Source organism: Hyperoodon ampullatus (genome assembly GCF_949752795.1).
Source record: "Hyperoodon ampullatus genome assembly, chromosome: 19".
NCBI classification, from domain to species: domain Eukaryota; kingdom Metazoa; phylum Chordata; class Mammalia; order Artiodactyla; family Ziphiidae; genus Hyperoodon; species Hyperoodon ampullatus.
The window spans coordinates 44,308,810-44,326,314 of record NC_136932.1 but is presented as its reverse complement, the minus strand read 5'-3'; the positions used below and the strand labels follow the sequence as shown (position 1 = coordinate 44,326,314).

Below are 17,505 nucleotides of genomic sequence, written 5' to 3'. Positions count from 1 at the left end.
TGCGTGTGATGCTCCTCCCTTCTTCCCTCCCTCCCTCCCTCCCTTCGTGTTTCCCAGGAGGCTGGGTGTTCTGCCCTCTCTGGTGTAGAGCTGTGGAGGATATTGCTGCAGACCTCGTGCCTGGATTGCTTGCCTAACTGTGTTGAAGGGCCCCGGGCTCCCAGGAAGGAGCTCAGATCTAGCGCTGAGAGTGGACAGGGGCCCCAGGAAGAGCAGGCAGGGAAAGTGGGAGCACAGTTGCTGTGTGTGGGGGGGGCATTCTCTTGTGCCTCTTTTGGTGCTTGGGTCACCTGTCTACTACCCACACAACATGCAGCTGCTTCCAGACAAACTGGGCTTCCTATCTTCCCCAGGACCAGGATTGTAGGGAGAAATAATTAAGATAATAATAAAAATAACGAAATCAACAATAACAGCAACTAACCTTATTTACTACATGGCAGGCACTGTCCTTAGTGCCTCTACTTGAACTAACTCATTTAACTGTCACAAAAGCTCTATGAAATAGTTTTATTATTAGTAGCTTCATTTTATAAAGGAGGACACTAAGGCACAGAGAGGTTAAGCAAGTTGCCCAAGGTCACACAGCTAAAACTGGGATTTGAATTCTGGTAGCCAGGCTGCAGAGCATATGAAAGCGCAGTACACGACTATGTCCTTTCATGCCTCCTAGGGGAAGCCTCCAGACCTTGTAACCCTTTTCTGCCCCCAGTTTAGAATCTTGTTTTTATTTTCCTGAGAGACTGGGTTGTGCTCACTTGCCTGCCCACAGGTCCTGTGTATGAGATATGGCCTCTGACATCAGCCAGTTTTTGTGGGAATTGTGCCCCTTCTCTCCTCTCATGCTCAGGTGCTCAGGCATGGAAGGGACGTTTCCAGGAGCTCTCCTGGGAGCAGAGGTAATTAACTTTGGCCATTGCTGCTCTGGCCTCATCCCTCCAGTCTGCCTGCACACAGGTGGTTCCAGTGTAAACACCTGGGGCAGGGCAGGTCCTGCCAGCCCTGGAGGCCCTGCTGCCTGTCTCTCTCCTGTCCTCTCTGACCTGTGGTCTACAGCCACCCTTGTTATGAGAGCCGAGTTGAAACATCTCTTTTTCCTTTCCACCACTGTGACCCCCAACCCCCCGTCTCCTGTCAGTCCCTGGGCCATGTCTGGTCCTGAGCTTGATTCTTGGAGGAGGCTGGCATCTCTTGCTGCCAGGTGGGAGGATGGAGCTGTGTGGATCTGAGTAGAGGACTTGGGAGGTGACAGAGGGATAGGGGCAGAGCCAGGGAAAAGGGGTGACCTGGGGGAGGTTTCATATCCAGCCATGACCCCTGGGGTTCTGCATGCTCCCCAAGACATTGCCTTTGCCATTGGAAGGTTGAACTTGTAGTGGGTGCCCAGGTGCTGCCTGATGGGGGAAGGAGTATTGGAATTGAAGCTGACGGATGCCTGGCAGCCCCTGCCTAGGGCAGAGCCAGGCTTGTCTTGTGCCAGGAAGTTGGCAGCAAAACAGAAATGAGCTATGGAGGTGGAACCTGGCTTTGTTACTCAGAAGGTGACTCGAAAGCTGTCTTTGGAAACTGATGGGTTCCAGGCCTAGTTTAGTCCCTGTGCCCCCTGCTAATTCCCATGAAAGAGTTTCTCTGGTATTTCTCCTTCCCTATGTGCTTTTTTTGAAGTTATATTTTATTCTATTTTTAAAGTTGTGGTAAAATACATATAACATAAAATTTACCATTGTAATCATTTTCAAGTATGCAGTTCAGTGGCATTGAGTACGTTCACATTTTTGGGCAACCATCACCACCATCTACCACCAGAACTCTTTTCATCTTGAAAAACTGAAACTCTGCACCCATTAAACACTAACTCCCCCTTCTCTCCCCACCCCCAGCCCCTGGCAGCCATCATTCTACTTCCTGTCTTTGTGAATTTGACTACTCTAAGAACGTCGCATAAGTGGAGTCATAACAGTCTTTTTGTGACTGCTTATTTCACTTAGTGTAATGTCCTCAAGGTTCATCCACATTGTAGCACATGCTAGAATTTCCTTTGTTTTTAGACTGAATAATATTCCATAGTATGTATATGCCACATTTTGTTTATCCATTCATCTATCAATGGACACTGGGGTTGCTTCCACCTTTTGGCTGTTGTGCATAATGCTGCAATGAACATGGGTGTTCCCTGTCTACTTTTGGGCTTACTTCACACATCAGCAATAGGCCATCCTTGGGGCTTGGTCAGGGATGGGCCCACTGACTTGGCCCCAGGAGAGTGGGTGGCTCACCAAGCTGACGGGGAAGGCTCGGCCCTCTGGTGTCTGCTTCTACCAAACACTAAGATGTCAGTGCTCCTGGCACCAACCTACTTGCTTGAGGACATTCCGGATTTCCTTCCCCTCTGCCTTCAGAAGAGGGTGCTGGATTCCTGGTTCTCTCATGGACAGGAGGAGGGCAGCGGTGGTTCACCATGAGCCCGGCATGGGTGGCGTTAGGAGAAAGTGACTGTCAGGTGTTGGGAAGGGCACGTGGAGCCTCTCTGAGAGTGGGGTGGCCAGGTGACCCCACATGGAGGAGCTGGAGGGCAGGCTGGTAATGCCAGGGAAGCAGCTTAGTCCTGAAGTCCCCATGACTGAGCACAAGCAAGCTTTGCTGCTTGCTCACCTGGTCCGTGGCAAGTGAGGTGGGGTCTCTGCTCCACGTGGTCACTCAGGGACCCAGCCTAATGGAGGCTGCACCATCTGGAACCCAAGGCCTGCAAGGTCACTGCCGCAGGGGACGAGAGGGAGAATTTTGCATGAGGGCTGACCAGAACAGTGGGAGTCAGGGGCGTCAGGGCCTTAAGGAGGTGAGAGTGTCTGTATATGTGTGTGTGTATTTGTGCATATGTGTGCTCCTCTGTGTGTGTGTGTGTGTGCACGCGCGTGCGTGTCGGCAAAGAGAAGAAACGAGCTGACGGGGGGAACCCCATTGCCCTTCCCCAGCTTAGCCCTCACCTGGCTTTGCACCACGCAGAGGAAAGGTGAGTTTGGTGTTTAAGGAAGAGGCCATTGACTTGGGGAGTTCCTCTCATATCCCCTCAGTGGGGGACAAAGCTGGAGCAGGCGAAACCACTGGCACTCTGGAGCTGAGGGGAAGGGAGAAGGACGTGAGTTTTGGAGGCACCCTCTTATGGCCCTGGACAGTCGTAGAAACTTTTTAAGGTCTAGGGAGACTCTGAGTGGATGACCAGCAGCTTGAGCTGAATGCCAGTGAGCCTGGCCTCCTGGCAGCAACGGACAGAGGTGCAGGGTGTTTCTGTGGGTGTATGGGTGAGGGTGTATAAGCATGTGCAGGTTGGGAATGTCTTGGCTGATCCTGCAGGTGGGGGTGGGGAGCCTGGAGCCACCAGGCTCTGGGATTGAAGGGAGCCCCTGATGTAACAGGGGGGAGTCATAGATTCTGATCCTGGCTGCCACAAACGTGCAAGGCCCTTTGAGAGTCTTACTGGCCTCTCTGGACCTTGTATTACATGTTCTATGAACTGTCCCTGCCTTTTCTCAGCACTAGATTGAGAGTCATTTAATTTTTCACAAATACCCCAAGGACTCATGAAACCATATATGGGAGAGGGGCTCTGAGGCCAGTGATAAGTGGGATTGGATCCAAAGGTCATTGTCATAATGGTCCTTTGATTCCTCCTCCTCCATTGCCTCCTGGCTGCTCCCCCTTCTCCCCCTTGGGGGCCCAGCTGCATTTCCCACCAGCAAGCGGGGAGAGGGGAGGAAGAACAGAGCCTTAAATCAAATCAGTCCAGGATCATTACTTGTTATCAATTCATGACAGTTTGGAGGGGAAGCAGGAGGCAAGTTAAAGCTGTTAACTCTATCAAGGGTTAGAACTCCTATAGGATTTGTGAGTGACCTCCTGGCCCCAGACCCTAAGTAATTGAATTGGCTATAATGGGAAGAGATTAGAGGATTTTTAAGCGATTGTATCAGCCAGTCGGCAGTTATCCAGCATCCACTGTGTGTGAACACTGTGCTGAGTGCCACAAATAATATGAAGAAAATAGAAGTGGGCCATCCTGGGACTTCCCTTGTGGCGCAGTGGATTGGGCTTTGTGCTCCCAATGCAGGGGGCCCGGGTTCGATCCCTGGTCAGGGAACTAGATCCCACGTGCATGCCACAACTAAGGAGACTGCCTGCCACAACTAAGACCTGGTGCAACCAAAAAAAAAAAAAAAAGAAGAAGAGGGCCATCCTTGCCTTCCAGACTCCTGTCACCTAGTGGGGAAGCCAGAATATACCAAAGGCCAAATGACTATGCACTTGAGTTTCTTTGTAGAGGATTTTTATTTTATTTTATTTTTTATTTTTTTGGTCTGATTGATTGACCACCGTACTGTTTGTGAAATACTCTTCTTGTCTGGTGTCTCTCATTGGTCTTCAGAGCAGCCCCGTGGACTGGGCATGGCAGCTGCATCATCCCATTTTCCAGTGAGGAAGGAGAGGCTGTGTAGAGCTGGGACCAGAACCCAGTTCTGTCTGACTTCTGGTCCGGGCTGCCAATCATTGGCTAGCCGAGGTGGGAGTGCTGAGTGCTGCTTAGGGTCTGTTCCTGTCACTGTCTGGTACGTAATAATTTAGGAGATGTTTGTTGAATGACTATTGCTCATTTACACATGAAGTAAGTTTTCCTCCATTATGGTAAGGTCATCTGGTCATTCTGCACCATTATTCCCGTATGTTTGGTGGACATATAACTGCATTTCCTACAGATCAATTAGGAATTTTAGGCCCCTCTGCCCAGGTGGGGAATTATGTCAAAGTACAACAAGCAATAGACTTGATCCAAAGAGCAGGCTTTAAGTTGTGGCTCATTTGTTTATTAGCCAGGTGGCTGTGGATGAGACCCAGAACCTCTCTGAGCCTCAGTTTTCCCCTGTGTAAAATGGGGGAGTAATATCTACTCTGACAACCTCCCCGGGTTTTGAGAATGAAATGAGATCCTGGCTGTGGCCTTGATTTGTACACTGCAAAACACGGTGCAGATAATAGCGTTCCTCGTCCATCTTTCTGAGCCTGGACACGGTGAAGCCTCTCTCCCTTCTCTGCCCAGGGCCGGTTGGCAGGCCCCTCATCCCTCGCCTGCCTCGTCTGCCCCAGCTACTGATGCCCAAAACCTACGACTCCTTTGCTTCAGGCTTTGGAGTCCTGGCTTTTCCTGGCGTCCACGGCCTCTGCCTCCTTCCCCCGGGAGCCTGGAGGTGGAGGATCGGATCGCGTCTCCATGGCAACCAGAGAGTCCGAGCCGCACCCCCGCGGGGGGCCTGAGTCTGTTCCAAGCAGCGGGGGCGGAGCCAGAACTGAGCGTTCCAGCTACGCGGTAGCACCTCCGGGAACCAGCTACCGGGTCGCCTCTGGCGGCTCTTTCAGTTGCTCCTTTGCGGGGCCAGTGCCCCTGCTCCAGGCCTGCCGGAAGAGCTGGAGGTGAGGGCTAAGCCATCCTGCGGTCCGGGCGACTGCTGCAGGCCGAGTCTGAGGGCTCCGTGTGAATGGGACAGGGGCTGCCCTCCCTGCCTGCCCACGGTAAAGCCCTGTCTGCGCGCCTCCTTCACCTCTTCACCAGCACACCTCCCAGTCCTTCAAGGCTTGAGTCAAACCCTGCCTCTTACAAGTAACCTTTCCTGTGCTTCTCATACAGCCTGGCTGATGGCTTCCTGAGGCTCTTTCAGAGTTTAGTTTCATTTGACTTTAGGGGCTGTGACCTCAGGGTCCTTGTCTGAAACTGGTGGTTCTCGGCCTTACAATACATTAGAATCACCTGGGGAGCGTTTAGCAGCCCTGCTGTCCCGGCTAACCCACACCAACTCAATATGGATCTCTGGGTTGGGAGCCAGACACCAGTCTCCCCAGGGGATTCCAGTGTGCAGGGAAGGTTGGAACTGGTGTCTTGAAGTTCAGTTATTTATTTGTTTGTTTGTTTGTTTGTTTTTGCTTTGGCTGCACCATGGGCCTTGTGGGATCTTAGTTCCCGGACCAGAGATTGAACCTGGGCCCACAGCAGTGAAAGCTCCGAGTCCTAACCACTGGACTGCCAGGGAATTCCCAATTTCAAACTTTAAACACTCCCATGGCCTGTGATGCCTTGCTTGATGCTAAGCCTACTGAACGTAGGCTGACCAATGAACAGTTGGGTCCACTGATGAAGGAAAGCCTGCTAGAGCCTAGCCCAGTTGTATGTTTCCAAAGCTCTGGTTTGGTTTTTTGTTGTTGTTGTTGTTTTGTTTTTCAAGGACTAGGAGATCTCTGAGGGCACTTACTGCTCAGGAAGAGGACTGGGGTGGTAATGATAATAGCTACTTGTTTATTTAGCACCTGCCCTGGACCAGGTGCCTTGCATTGCATTTATTTTTTGATGGGGACCCCACAAAAACCTCATGAGAGGGCTTCCCTGGTGGTGCAGTGGTTGAGAGTCCACCTGCCGATGCAGGGGACACGGGTTCGTGCCCCGGTCCAGGAAGAGCCCACATGCCGTGGAGCGGCTGGGCCCGTGAGCCATGGCCGCTGAGCCTGCGCGTCCGGAGCCTGTGCTCTGCAACGGGAGAGGCCACAACAGTGAAAGGCCCGCGTACCACAAAACCAAACCAAACCAAAAAACAACCAAAAAAACCTCATGAGGTATAGGCATTGTGTATTATCCCCATCTTACAGATGAGGAAACTGAGGCTCTGGAAGGTTACATAGCTTGCCCAAGGTCCCATGGCTCTTAAGTGATAATACTGGGATTGGAACCTGAGTCTAACTCAAAGCCCGTGCCCTTGACCACTGCCCTGTCCTGGCTCCTAGCTCCCTCTTGCATCAGTTGTAGAGCAGGAGGTGCTGAGAAGGAGGCGGCTTGTCCCATGGGAAAGATGCTGGTCCCAGGATGCCTCACCTTGGTGCCATGCCACCACTGAGGGGCTCCCAATGGGATCTCCGGGGTCAGCTGGGGTCACGGGGCCCTGAAAGTGTCCAGCCCTTTCTCCTCTTCCTTCAGCAACCTCTACTGAGGACTGTTCTGCCCAGATGCTGTCCAAGTTCTTTAACCCCCATAATGTTTAATGTCTCACAGCCAGCCTGTGACACGGGCATTGTTATTCTGTTTCAAAGATGAGAAACTGAAGTTTGGGGCGGCCAGAGCCAACCAGCTGACAATCCGCAGAGCAGTCCTCCCGGTTCTGTGGCTCCAAGGCTCTGGACTCTGAGTCTGCCTTGGGGATCTTGGCTTCCCCCAGGTTGTTGGGGGAGAAGAGGCCAAGTTCTGTAGCCCTGTGTGCCTCGAGCTGTGTGAAGGAGATGAGGGTCACTGTGCTGTTTATCAGCTTCAGAACGGACCCACCTGTTGAGAACAGCCAGCGTCCTGGCCCGCTGGGAATGTGGGGGGGAGTTAGAGGATCTGGGGGGAAATGGGCAGCTCTGTGCACCTCCCAGGGGAGGGGCTGACATCGGGAAACCACATGTGCACGGTTTCACAGCAGGGTCGGTGCAGGCCTCAATCCAGTGCCCGGCATCCAGGGGAGGTCTGAGCAGGGGACAGAATCATTTGCTGGGAGCTAGTGACAGGAGTGACAAGTTGGAAGGACTCTACCTGTGCAGGAGGGACCTCAGCTTCAGCGACACCAGTCTGTTCATCAGTGCCCTGAAAAGAAGGGCGTGGTCCTGCCCCGGGTCTTTGCAGCTCTGTCCCCCTCAGTGGGAATGGCCTCTTCCCACCCCTCTTCTCTCACTTCTGTCAAGGCACACTCAGACCCTTCGCCAAACGGTGCTCTTCCTCCTCCAGACTTTGATGCAGGTTGTTTCTTCCACTCATGGGCCCTGAGAGCAACCTGCCCGGGTGGTTTTTTTTCTATTTGTACAGGTCCTACACATTATAATGGTTGAAACACAGGTCCCGGAGTCAGACTAGCTGGCTAGTCTGTTAAGTGCACTTAACAGCCTTTAAACCTTGGGCAAGTGACTTAACCCCCATACCTTCACTTCCTCAACTGTAAATGAGAATCACAATGGTGGTACTTAAACTTGGTTTTTAAATTAAAAAAAATTTTTTGAGTGCATCAATGTTAAGCATACAGCTTAATGAACTCTTACGTATGTCTGCTCGTGTACCCACCCAGATCAAGATGTAGAACGTTTCCAGTAACCCAGAAAGTTCCCTCATGCCCCTTCCCAGTCAATACCCACTGCCTCCTGCAGCCCACCCCCAGGTAGCCACTCTGAACTTCCATCGCTGTCTGTTAGTTTTGCCTGTTCTTGAACTTCATAGAAATGGAATCCTACCATATGTGCTCCTTTGGGTCTGGTTTCTTTTTTTTTTTTTTAATTATTTATTGATTTATTTATTGGCTATGTTGGGTCTTCATTGCTGCGTGTGGGCTTTCTCTAGTTGTGGAGAGTGGGTGCTACTCTTCGTTGCGGTGCATGGGCTTCTCAGAGCGCAGTCTCAGTAGTTGTGGCACACGGGCTTAGTTGCTCCGCGGCATGTGGGATCCTCCGGGACCAGGGCTCGAACCCGTGTCCCCTGCATTGGCAGGCGGGTTCTTAACCACTGTGCCACCAGGGAAGTCCCGGGTCTGGTTTCTTTTGCTCAACACATTGTAAGATTCATCCATCATAGGGTTGCTCTGATGGTGAAATGAGGTAGTGTACAGCCCACGGCCTGGCCCAGTCACAGATGACAGTGAGCATGCTTGGACCACACTGTGAGGTCCTGGAGGGGAGGACGGAGTCTGTGCCCTGTGGCTCTGTCACCACCTGACGCAGCGTGTGGCATACAGAGACTTTTGATGCTCTCTGAGGAAGTTTGATGCTGCTTTGGTGGGAAGGATGGTCAGGCCTGAGCTTCCTTCCGCTGTTCTCCTAAGGTTCCCTCCACCCGCACTCCCATTGTCAGTTCTAGGGCAGAAAATGGGTTTATCACCTAATATCAGCCTTTGTACCTCCCCTGCTGGGAGGGCAGGACCGTTCCACACCTGGAACTTATCTTTATCCTGTACCCACAGGTTCTTAGAGTGTCCAAGAGGAGGTTGGAAAGAACCCTCAAACTTCCCTCAGCATCTGTTTTTGGGGGTTGGGATACAGGATGGATTCTTGGCTGTGTCTGTCAGTTATTGGCGATGGACAGTCTCAGGGGAGGGTTGTAAACAGCTTGACACCTGTGTGCCTCCAGCCACCCGGGCGCCCCTTCTCCCCCACCTTGCGCCTCCCAGAGCTGAAGGTGGTGGAAACGAGAGCTGGTCATTTGGGTTTGAACTTACCCCCACTGGCCAACTCTCCACATTGCCCCGAAAGAGCATGTTTGAGGTCTCCATGGTCTGTCACTGGTTGGTTCATATCCTTTCATCTGGCACAGATGCCATCACAGGCTTAGACTAGGTGACCCTACATTCACGTGTGGTCCCAATCTGGGCGATTCCTAGGTGATCTGGAGGTCACAGGATTCTGCCTGCATTGTAACTCGACAGAGGAACATACGCATCCATTGGGAGAAATTATCTAAAGTTAGAGATGCTCGGCAACGATGTGGCTGGCAAGACCCCACTGCAGGAAATGGTCCAGATCAACCGTCTTCCCTGGGTCCTACCTAACTCTTAGCTCAGCTCACAAGGCCCTTGGTGTGCTGGTCTGTGCCCACTTCTCCAGTGCAATCTGCCCCTCACCCCCCTGCTCACTCAGTGTTCCAGCCAGGCTGGGCTATTTATAGTCCCCTAAGGCACTTTGTGCCTTTGCCAAGCCTCATCTCATTGCCTGGAACTCTCCTCCTGTCCCCCATCTGCCTGGCAGGCACCCACACATCTCTCAAGATTCGATTAATTATATTAATAATAGCAGCTAAGATTTATTGGGTGCTTACTATGTGCTAAGTGCCTTGTGTGCGTTATCCAGCTTAATCCTTGCAGTAGCCCTGTGCACTCCATCTCTTTGTCATCCTCTTTCACGGTCATTGGTTTAACCAATATCCATTTATAAGTGGCTGGCACAAGGCACTCTTCTGAGCACAGAGGAGTGGGAATGTGATTCAGCCTGGATTGGAACCTAAACTGTGTGACCCCCGGGTCCTTGCTCTTAGCCACAGTGATAAACCACCTTCCTTGGAGTATCACCCAAGCCCATCCAGCCATCCTCTCACCCACACTGTTTCCTGCTCCCTCCTCTTTGCCTTGCCTGTGAGGTACTTCTGTCATAGCATCTAGGATGTTTTCATGCTTGTTGGACTGCCTTCCTCTACTGGGCTGTAAGTTAGGAATGTATTCATTTTATGTGGCAGAAAATCCAACATATAGGGGCTTATAGTTCCCATTTAGCAAGAAATGAGGTAGGCTGTTTCTAGTGTGGCTCAGTAGCTCAGTAGCATCAGGGAAATGTCTGCGTACTTTCTTGATCATTTCCTCATGGCAGCAGCATGGCCACTGTAGCTCTGGTCATCACAACTGAGTTCAAAGTATCAAGTCCCTTTTTAATTATCAAAGCAAAGGCCTTGCCAGAGGCCTACACTTGCGTCTCATTGACCAAAAACTATGTCAAATGGCCACTCCTAGATGTAAGAGAGGCAGAGAAAGTGGGTATTTTGCCAGGGACTGGGTTCATTGCCACCTCATATAAAACCAGCATAAGGTAAACAGGGAAGGAGAGAAGATAGCTATTGAGACAAGCAGTGTCTGCTAGTAACCTAGAGAGCAGAGACCATGTATTAATTGCTCCCAAATTCTCAGAATCTGAATGCTTTATAATTATTTTATATTGTTGCCTTATAAAATATGCACATACAGACATTTTTTTCAAACATAATATACTGTACATACGATTGTTAATTTCTTTTTCACTTAATAAGATGATGTAAATCATCCAGATAATTTTTAATGACTACATAGTAGTCCACCTTGGAGAAATACCATAATTTACCCAAGTCCCTATAATTAGTCATTCGGCTTGTTTTTAATATTTCACAATCATAAACAGCCCTGTGATTAATAACCTTGTAACTTTATTTTTATGTACATTTATAATTAATTTCTTAGGACACAGTCTTAGATTATGCTGGGTTAAAAGCTGTACCAACTGTTAAAGCTTTTGATACCAAGTTGACTCCAGAAAAGTTGTGCCAATTCTACATATCCTCCAAGAGATTCTGAGAGTGCCTGTTCTCTTACAAGCTTGGGTATTTTCCTTGCTGATTTGATAGGAAAATTGCAAAAAATAGAAGTTTGCATTTTCTTTGATTACAGGTGAGGTTAACATTTAACATATATATGTTATATATATATTATATGTATGTATATATGTATATATATATACACACACACACACATTGGGAATTTGTAATTCTCTTTTTAATTTTCTGTTCATTTTTCTAACTCATTTAGAAAGTTGAGGTATTCGTCTTTTTCTCATTGGATTGCAAAAGTGCTTTATATATTCAGGAGGCAAGGAGGTTCATAGGAGAAGGGTGGAACTGAGCTGGATTTGAAGGCTAAATAGGACTTCACTGGGTGGTCAAAGGGTGAGGAGGGTGTTCGAGGTGTAGGAACAGCATGTGCAAAGGTCCAGAGGTGGGAAACTGTGTGTTTGGGGACTGTGTTAATTTCATAGGGCTGCCATTAAAAAAATAATCACAGGGAGGCTCAAGAGGGAGGGGATATGGGGATATATGTATACATATAGCTGATTCACTTTGCTGTACAGCAGAAACTAACACAACATTGTAAAGCAATTATATACTCCAATAAAGATATTTTTTTAAATTAAAGTAAAAATAAAAAATCATCACCAGGGACTTCTCTGGTGGTCCGGTAGTTAAGACTCCGTGCTTCCACTGCAGAGGGCATGGGTTTGATCCCTGGTCAGAGAACTAAGATCCCAGAAGCTGCGTGGCCAAAAAAAACCCCCAAATTTATTTTCTCACAGTCTGGAGGCCACAGTCCAAAATCAAGGTGCTGGCAGGGCCATGCTCCCTGCCAAGGCACTAGGGGGAGAATCCTTGCTTGCCTCTTCCAACTTCTGGTGGCTCCAGGCATTCCTTGGCTTTTGGCCAGATAACTCAGATCTCTGCCTCCATCTTCACATGGCCTTCTTCTGTGTGTCTGTGTCTTCTCCCCTTCTGTTTCCTATAAAGACATGTCATCAGATTTGGGTCCCACTCAACTAAAGTAGGATCATCTCATCTAGAGATCCTCGACTTAATTATATCTACAAGGACCTTTTTCCTAAATAAGGTCACATTTATGGGTACCAAGGTTGGGATTTAGACATATATATTTGGGGGCTACTATTCAGACCCTTTCAGGGACCTACCTAGATGTCTGATATTACAGGGCAGCAGAATACGACTCTGTAAAGGAAGAGTCAGGTGCTGACTATGAAAGGCCTTGAGCCAGGGAGTTTGAAGTGAATGGGGAACTGTTGAATTTTGAACAGTGGGGAAACATGATCAGATTTGCAGTCTGGCAGTCATGGGGAGAGAGTGTTGGAATTGTCCTTGTAAGAGTTGGTGAGGGTGGGAAGGTCGATGGGGAGTGGGGATATTTCAGGGTGTAGGAGATGAGGAGGAAGAGGAAGGAATCTGGCACGACTCCTAGGTTTCCAACTTGAGTGATCTGGCAGATTAACTTCAGGAAAAGCTTGGGTTTGAAGTTTCTGGGGGTGGAGACGTCCAGGAAACAATCAAAGAGATGGGTCTGCAGCCCAGACCTCTCCCTAGAATATAAATAAAATTTGGGAGAGGGAGTAAAGTAGAGGTGACAGAAGCCCGGAGAACACCAATTTTTCCCCATCATTTTATTATGAAAAATTTCAAACATACCTAAAAGTTTAAAGAATCGTATAGTAAACACCCATGTACCCACCATCTGGAGTCTATAATTATCATTTTTCTCCACTTGCTTTATTGCACATCTGGCCGTCCCTCTCGACATCATCAACCCATCTTGTTTTTTATGTACGTCAGAGTAAGTTGCAGACATCAACACATTTCACTTAGACACTTAAACATGCATGTCATTAACTAGAGTTAAATATTTAGTGAAATGCACAAATCTTTGATGCAGTGTACTATTTGATGAAGTCAATGAACACATCCGCCTGTGTACCCCAAATCCCTGTCAAGATACAGAACATTTCCATCACCCTAGAAAATTCCCTGTGCACCTTACACTCAATTCCTGTCCCTACCTGACCCCCAGAAGCAACCACACTTTTCATTTTTTTTCCAAGCGTAAATTAAATTTGTCTGTTCTAGAACTTCATATAAGTGGAGCCATACAGGATGTGTTCTTTTGTGTCTGGCTTCTTTCACTTAGCATAATGCCTGTAAGAGTCATTTCTGTGTGTCTCAGTATTTTGTCCCTTTTATTGCTGAGCAGTATTCTATTGTAAGGATGTATAGGGAATACCAATTTTTAAGGGGTGGGCAGGGAAAGAGGATTCCACCAAGGAGACTAGAAGGAACAGTGAAGACCGTAGGAAAAGCACCCAGATAGAATGTCAAGGAAAACCATCTGGATCAGTTATAATTAGGTTTGACTGCATATAACATAAAAACTAAATAACAGAGACTTAAATAACATAGGCATTTTTCTTCTCTCATGTAAAAGAAGTCCAGAGGTAGACGTTCCTGGGGTGGTATGTTGGCTCACTGTGCCATCACGGGCCCAGGCTCCTAGCTTTGTGCTCAGCTATATTCAGCACTGGCTTCTATCCTCAAGGTCCCCTCATGGCTCAGTATGGCTGCTGGAGCTCCAGCTCTCCTATCTGCTTTCCAAACTGGCAACAGAAGGAGGAAGCATGGAGAGAGGGGAAAAATACCTTCCAGTGAAAACAACTTTCACTGGAAGTTTCAGCAACTGTCTTCAAAGTTCCACACATATCCACTCAACATCTCATTGGCCAGAACTTCATCACATGGCCCACACCACTAGGAAAAGTAGTCTTTTAGCTAGCCACGGAGCACACTGCCACTCCAAAGACAGTGAGATTTCTGTTACTAGGAGGGGACATGGATATTGGCTGTCAGCAGCCTCCTCTGCCTTTTCTCTTTTGACACCTGCTGGCCAAGCCATGGTCCACTCAGCCTTCCTGTCTGTGGACCTGCACAGACTGAAGGCTGTGCTTGGCAGATTTCCACCCTCCTGAGTCCCCAGGGCTCCCACTTTCTCAAAGCGCTGGTTTCTCTGTCTTTTCTGTATCCCTTTTCCTGGTAGGATTCTCCAGGGTCTCTGGCTGGCTTCCTGGGCTGTCAGGGTCTCCTGGAGGTTGGAATGAAAAGGACACTATCCAGGAACATTTACAGAGAGCTCTGAGGGCACTCTCCTCCATGCCTGGGCACCCCACTGTTGTGGCTGGCACCCCTCTCTCCCCTCCTTGGTCAGCCTCCCCTGACGAGGGCTGTAGAAGGGGATTTTCCTAGAAGATTAGTGAGATTCAGAGGGGGAAAGATGGCATTTGGAGACAGACGGATTCAGATCCTTTCTGTGCAAATCTCTCTGAGACTCAGTGGCTCTGCCTGTGAACTGGGAATCATAAGAGCAGCCTCTCCGATGTGGCTAGGTTGAGATGTGGGTCCAGGGGCACCACTCTGATCAGGATGAATTGGGCACACATGGCGGAAGGCTGGCAGAGACCTTCCCACCCTGCTGTGACCCAGGCAGCTGCAGACTGTGTGGCAGAGTCAAGCCTCACCACTTTCCCTGTGGTCCCTTCTACCCTTGCCCTTGGGAAATATCTGGAGAGTGAAAGCTCTGGTCCTGTGACCCCTGGGAATTGGTCAGTGTACAGGAGAATCAGCGGGGCCTGCTGGAATCTGAACGGATGGCCAGGCCAGTGTTCATCACAGTTCACATCCCCCGCTTGACTCCAGGCACTAACAGAGCAGCCTGGAGCCTCCTGGAGGAGAGACCGCAGGTGTTTCATTCCCTCCTTGTGCTTCTCCAAAGTGAGTAGCTCTCACCAAACAGCCAGGCTCCCTCACAGTGCCGGACTCGGGCAGCCCAGATGCTGTGGTTCCTCTTCCTCCCTCCCAGGATCACTGGGGGCACTAGAGGGCCACGCACTGTAGGAGTTCTGAGCTGGGACGCCAGGGAGGACACTGTGGAGGAAGTGATATCTGAGCAGGTGATGGGACGGACCCAGCCAGGGGTGGAGGCGGGGGAGGGTCCCTCACACAGCTGTAGGAGAGACCCCCACCGGTGGGGTGGAAATAGCAGAGTCGGCTTACCCCCACCTGCTCCTGAGACAGAAGCCCTGTGTCCTCCCGGCAGTGGGTCCTGTTTGCCGGGTGCCTGGCACACACACGTCCCAGTGTCTGGATGGCTAGGTCCTGTGGTTCTTCACGTGCACGCCTGTCCTGGGGAAAAAAATAATAGCTCATGTCCCTGACAGCTTAATGGGCCGTCAGCACAGGACTGGAGAGGAAGTCGGCAGGAACAGGTGCAGCGAGGCTGGGGGGTGCTCTCGGCTGCCAAAGGGGCAGATTGGACTGAGTGTGGCCATGGTCGGGCGCCCTGGTGACCCGTTGACACCATTCTCAGGCTGCCGGCTGCCCGGGGACTGGTGTGTTGTGACAGGAGGAGGAGCCAGGGCCCCGCTGAGAACTTGGCTCCAGCCTCAGACCTGAGAGGGACAGTGCATTCCTCTGCCCATTCACTCACTCCACACACGTTCCCAAGATCCTGACCCATGTGGGCCGTGGCTGCTGGGCACACAGCGATGGCTGTCACCCCGGTCCCGCGCCAGGTGCTCAGGGATGAATGGGCAGGATCACTGGGGGCACTAGAGGGCCATGCACTGTAGGAGTTCTGAGCTGGGACGCCGGGGGCGGGGGGGGACACTGTGGAGGAAGTGGTATCTGAGCAGATGGTGGGACGGACCCAGCCAGGGGTGGAGGTGGGGGAGGGTCCCTCACACAGCTGTAGGAGAGACCCCCACCGGTGGGGTGTGATGGGGGCCTTTCTGAGGTGCTGCCTTGCGCCCCCATGGACCCGGCCTGCTGTCCAGGGAGGGGGTGTCCGGGCTGGGCAGTGGCTGCATATGTGAGTTGTGGGCTGTAAATGCACAGGTGCCGGCTCAGTGGTGCTGGCGGCGCCGATGGGGTTAACGGCAGCTTGACTTCCCTGTGGCTGTTTCTTCCCTCCTTTTCCCAAGGCATCCTACATTGAAATTACAGAAGTAAGTACCGACTTTTGAGAAGTCTGCTGTGCAACCGCGTCCCTGCCAGGCCCGGGCCGTCGTCTCGCCCATGCTCTGCCAGCCTTGGGCTCTGACCTTTGCGGAGCCTTGTTCGAAGGGTGAGGGCTCCCTCGGGTGCCGTTCCTCAGCCCCCACGCCGAACCCTGCTCTGCCCTCCCATCCAGGGATGGGGCTCAGTGTACAAATGGTACCCAAAGAGGAGGGGCTCAGGAAGTGACATCGCTCGGCCCGCCCGCACCACCTTATTCCCTATAAAAAGCAAAATGGTGACTCAGAGAGGAGAGTTGGAAGCGTCCAGCCGCCTGCTCCCACTGTTAATTTTTAGACTTGGAATTAGGCAGGAGGCAAAGGAAACAGCAGCTCGAAATACGCGACTGACATGCTATTAAGCGGGTGGCAACAGCGGAGCCGCTCCCCGTCGACTCCCAGCGGCCCCTGAACCGCAGCATCTGGTGCCTGCTGGCGCTCCGGGCCGCGCAGCCCTGCCCGGGCTGGGCGTGGATGGTGCGGCCCGGGGCATGGCAGCCGGGGACCGCCGCTGGCGCCCACTGCGCTACCAGTCCCTGGCAGCCCTCGTGGAGGACTCTCAGTGGCCTTTCTTGTTCCTTGTCTCAGACTTCAGCTACGGGGCAGACGACTACGACGGAGAGGGGAATGAAGAGCAGAAGGGGCCCCCGGAGGGCTCGGAGACCATGCCGTACATCGATGAGTCGCCCACCATGTCGCCTCAGCTCAGTGCCCGGAACCAGGGCGGCGGGGACAGCATCTCCCCCACCCCACCTGAGGGGCTGGCACCTGGGGTAGGTACACCTGCTTTTCCTTCTGGGTTTGGGAAGAGGGGGCTTTTGGGGAGGGGGGTAGGCAGGCATGGGTGTCGTGGGCCAGGCTCTGCTTGGAGCGCTACTGGGGTGCAGGACTCGGGAAATGTGGGCTTGCTCTCGGGGCCCTCATCCTCTCATTCCGGCCCTGGGCCTCTCAGACTAGCCCCCGCCCCCCGCCTGCTGCTCTCTGCCACTGCTGCACCTACCCCTGCCTCTTCTACCAGCCATCGGCTCCCCCTGCCTCCTGGACACCTCACTTCCTCTTTCACCTTTCTCTCTCAGTTCTTCTCTAGCAGGATGGGACCTTGGGGAGGGAACAGGCTCTCCTCTCTGGGCCCGGGCTGGGCAGTGGCTGCATATGTGAGTTGTGGGCTATAAATGCACAGGTGCGGGCTCAGCAAACCAAGGCTGGCCTCGGCTGTGGGGGGAGTGAGCAGCTTCTGTAGCGTTCCCTGAGGACCAAGGGCCCCGTCCAGCCCTCCTCTGTTGACTCTGG

At 51.4% G+C, this 17,505-nt stretch overlaps 1 protein-coding gene across 3 annotated transcripts in view; it reads left to right on the top strand.

The window, feature by feature from the left end:
- Positions 1 to 17,505, top strand: part of ABR (ABR activator of RhoGEF and GTPase) — a gene marked incomplete at both ends in the record, with an annotated part of 221,353 nt that overhangs the window by 113,811 nt on the left and 90,037 nt on the right. For all 3 annotated transcript variants that reach the window (XM_079725668.1, XM_079725667.1, XM_079725669.1), the window contains one exon: positions 16,804 to 16,988. In XM_079725668.1, coding sequence (XP_079581794.1) covers positions 16,804 to 16,988 — 185 coding nt within the window. The remainder of the gene's footprint in view (positions 1 to 16,803; positions 16,989 to 17,505) is intronic.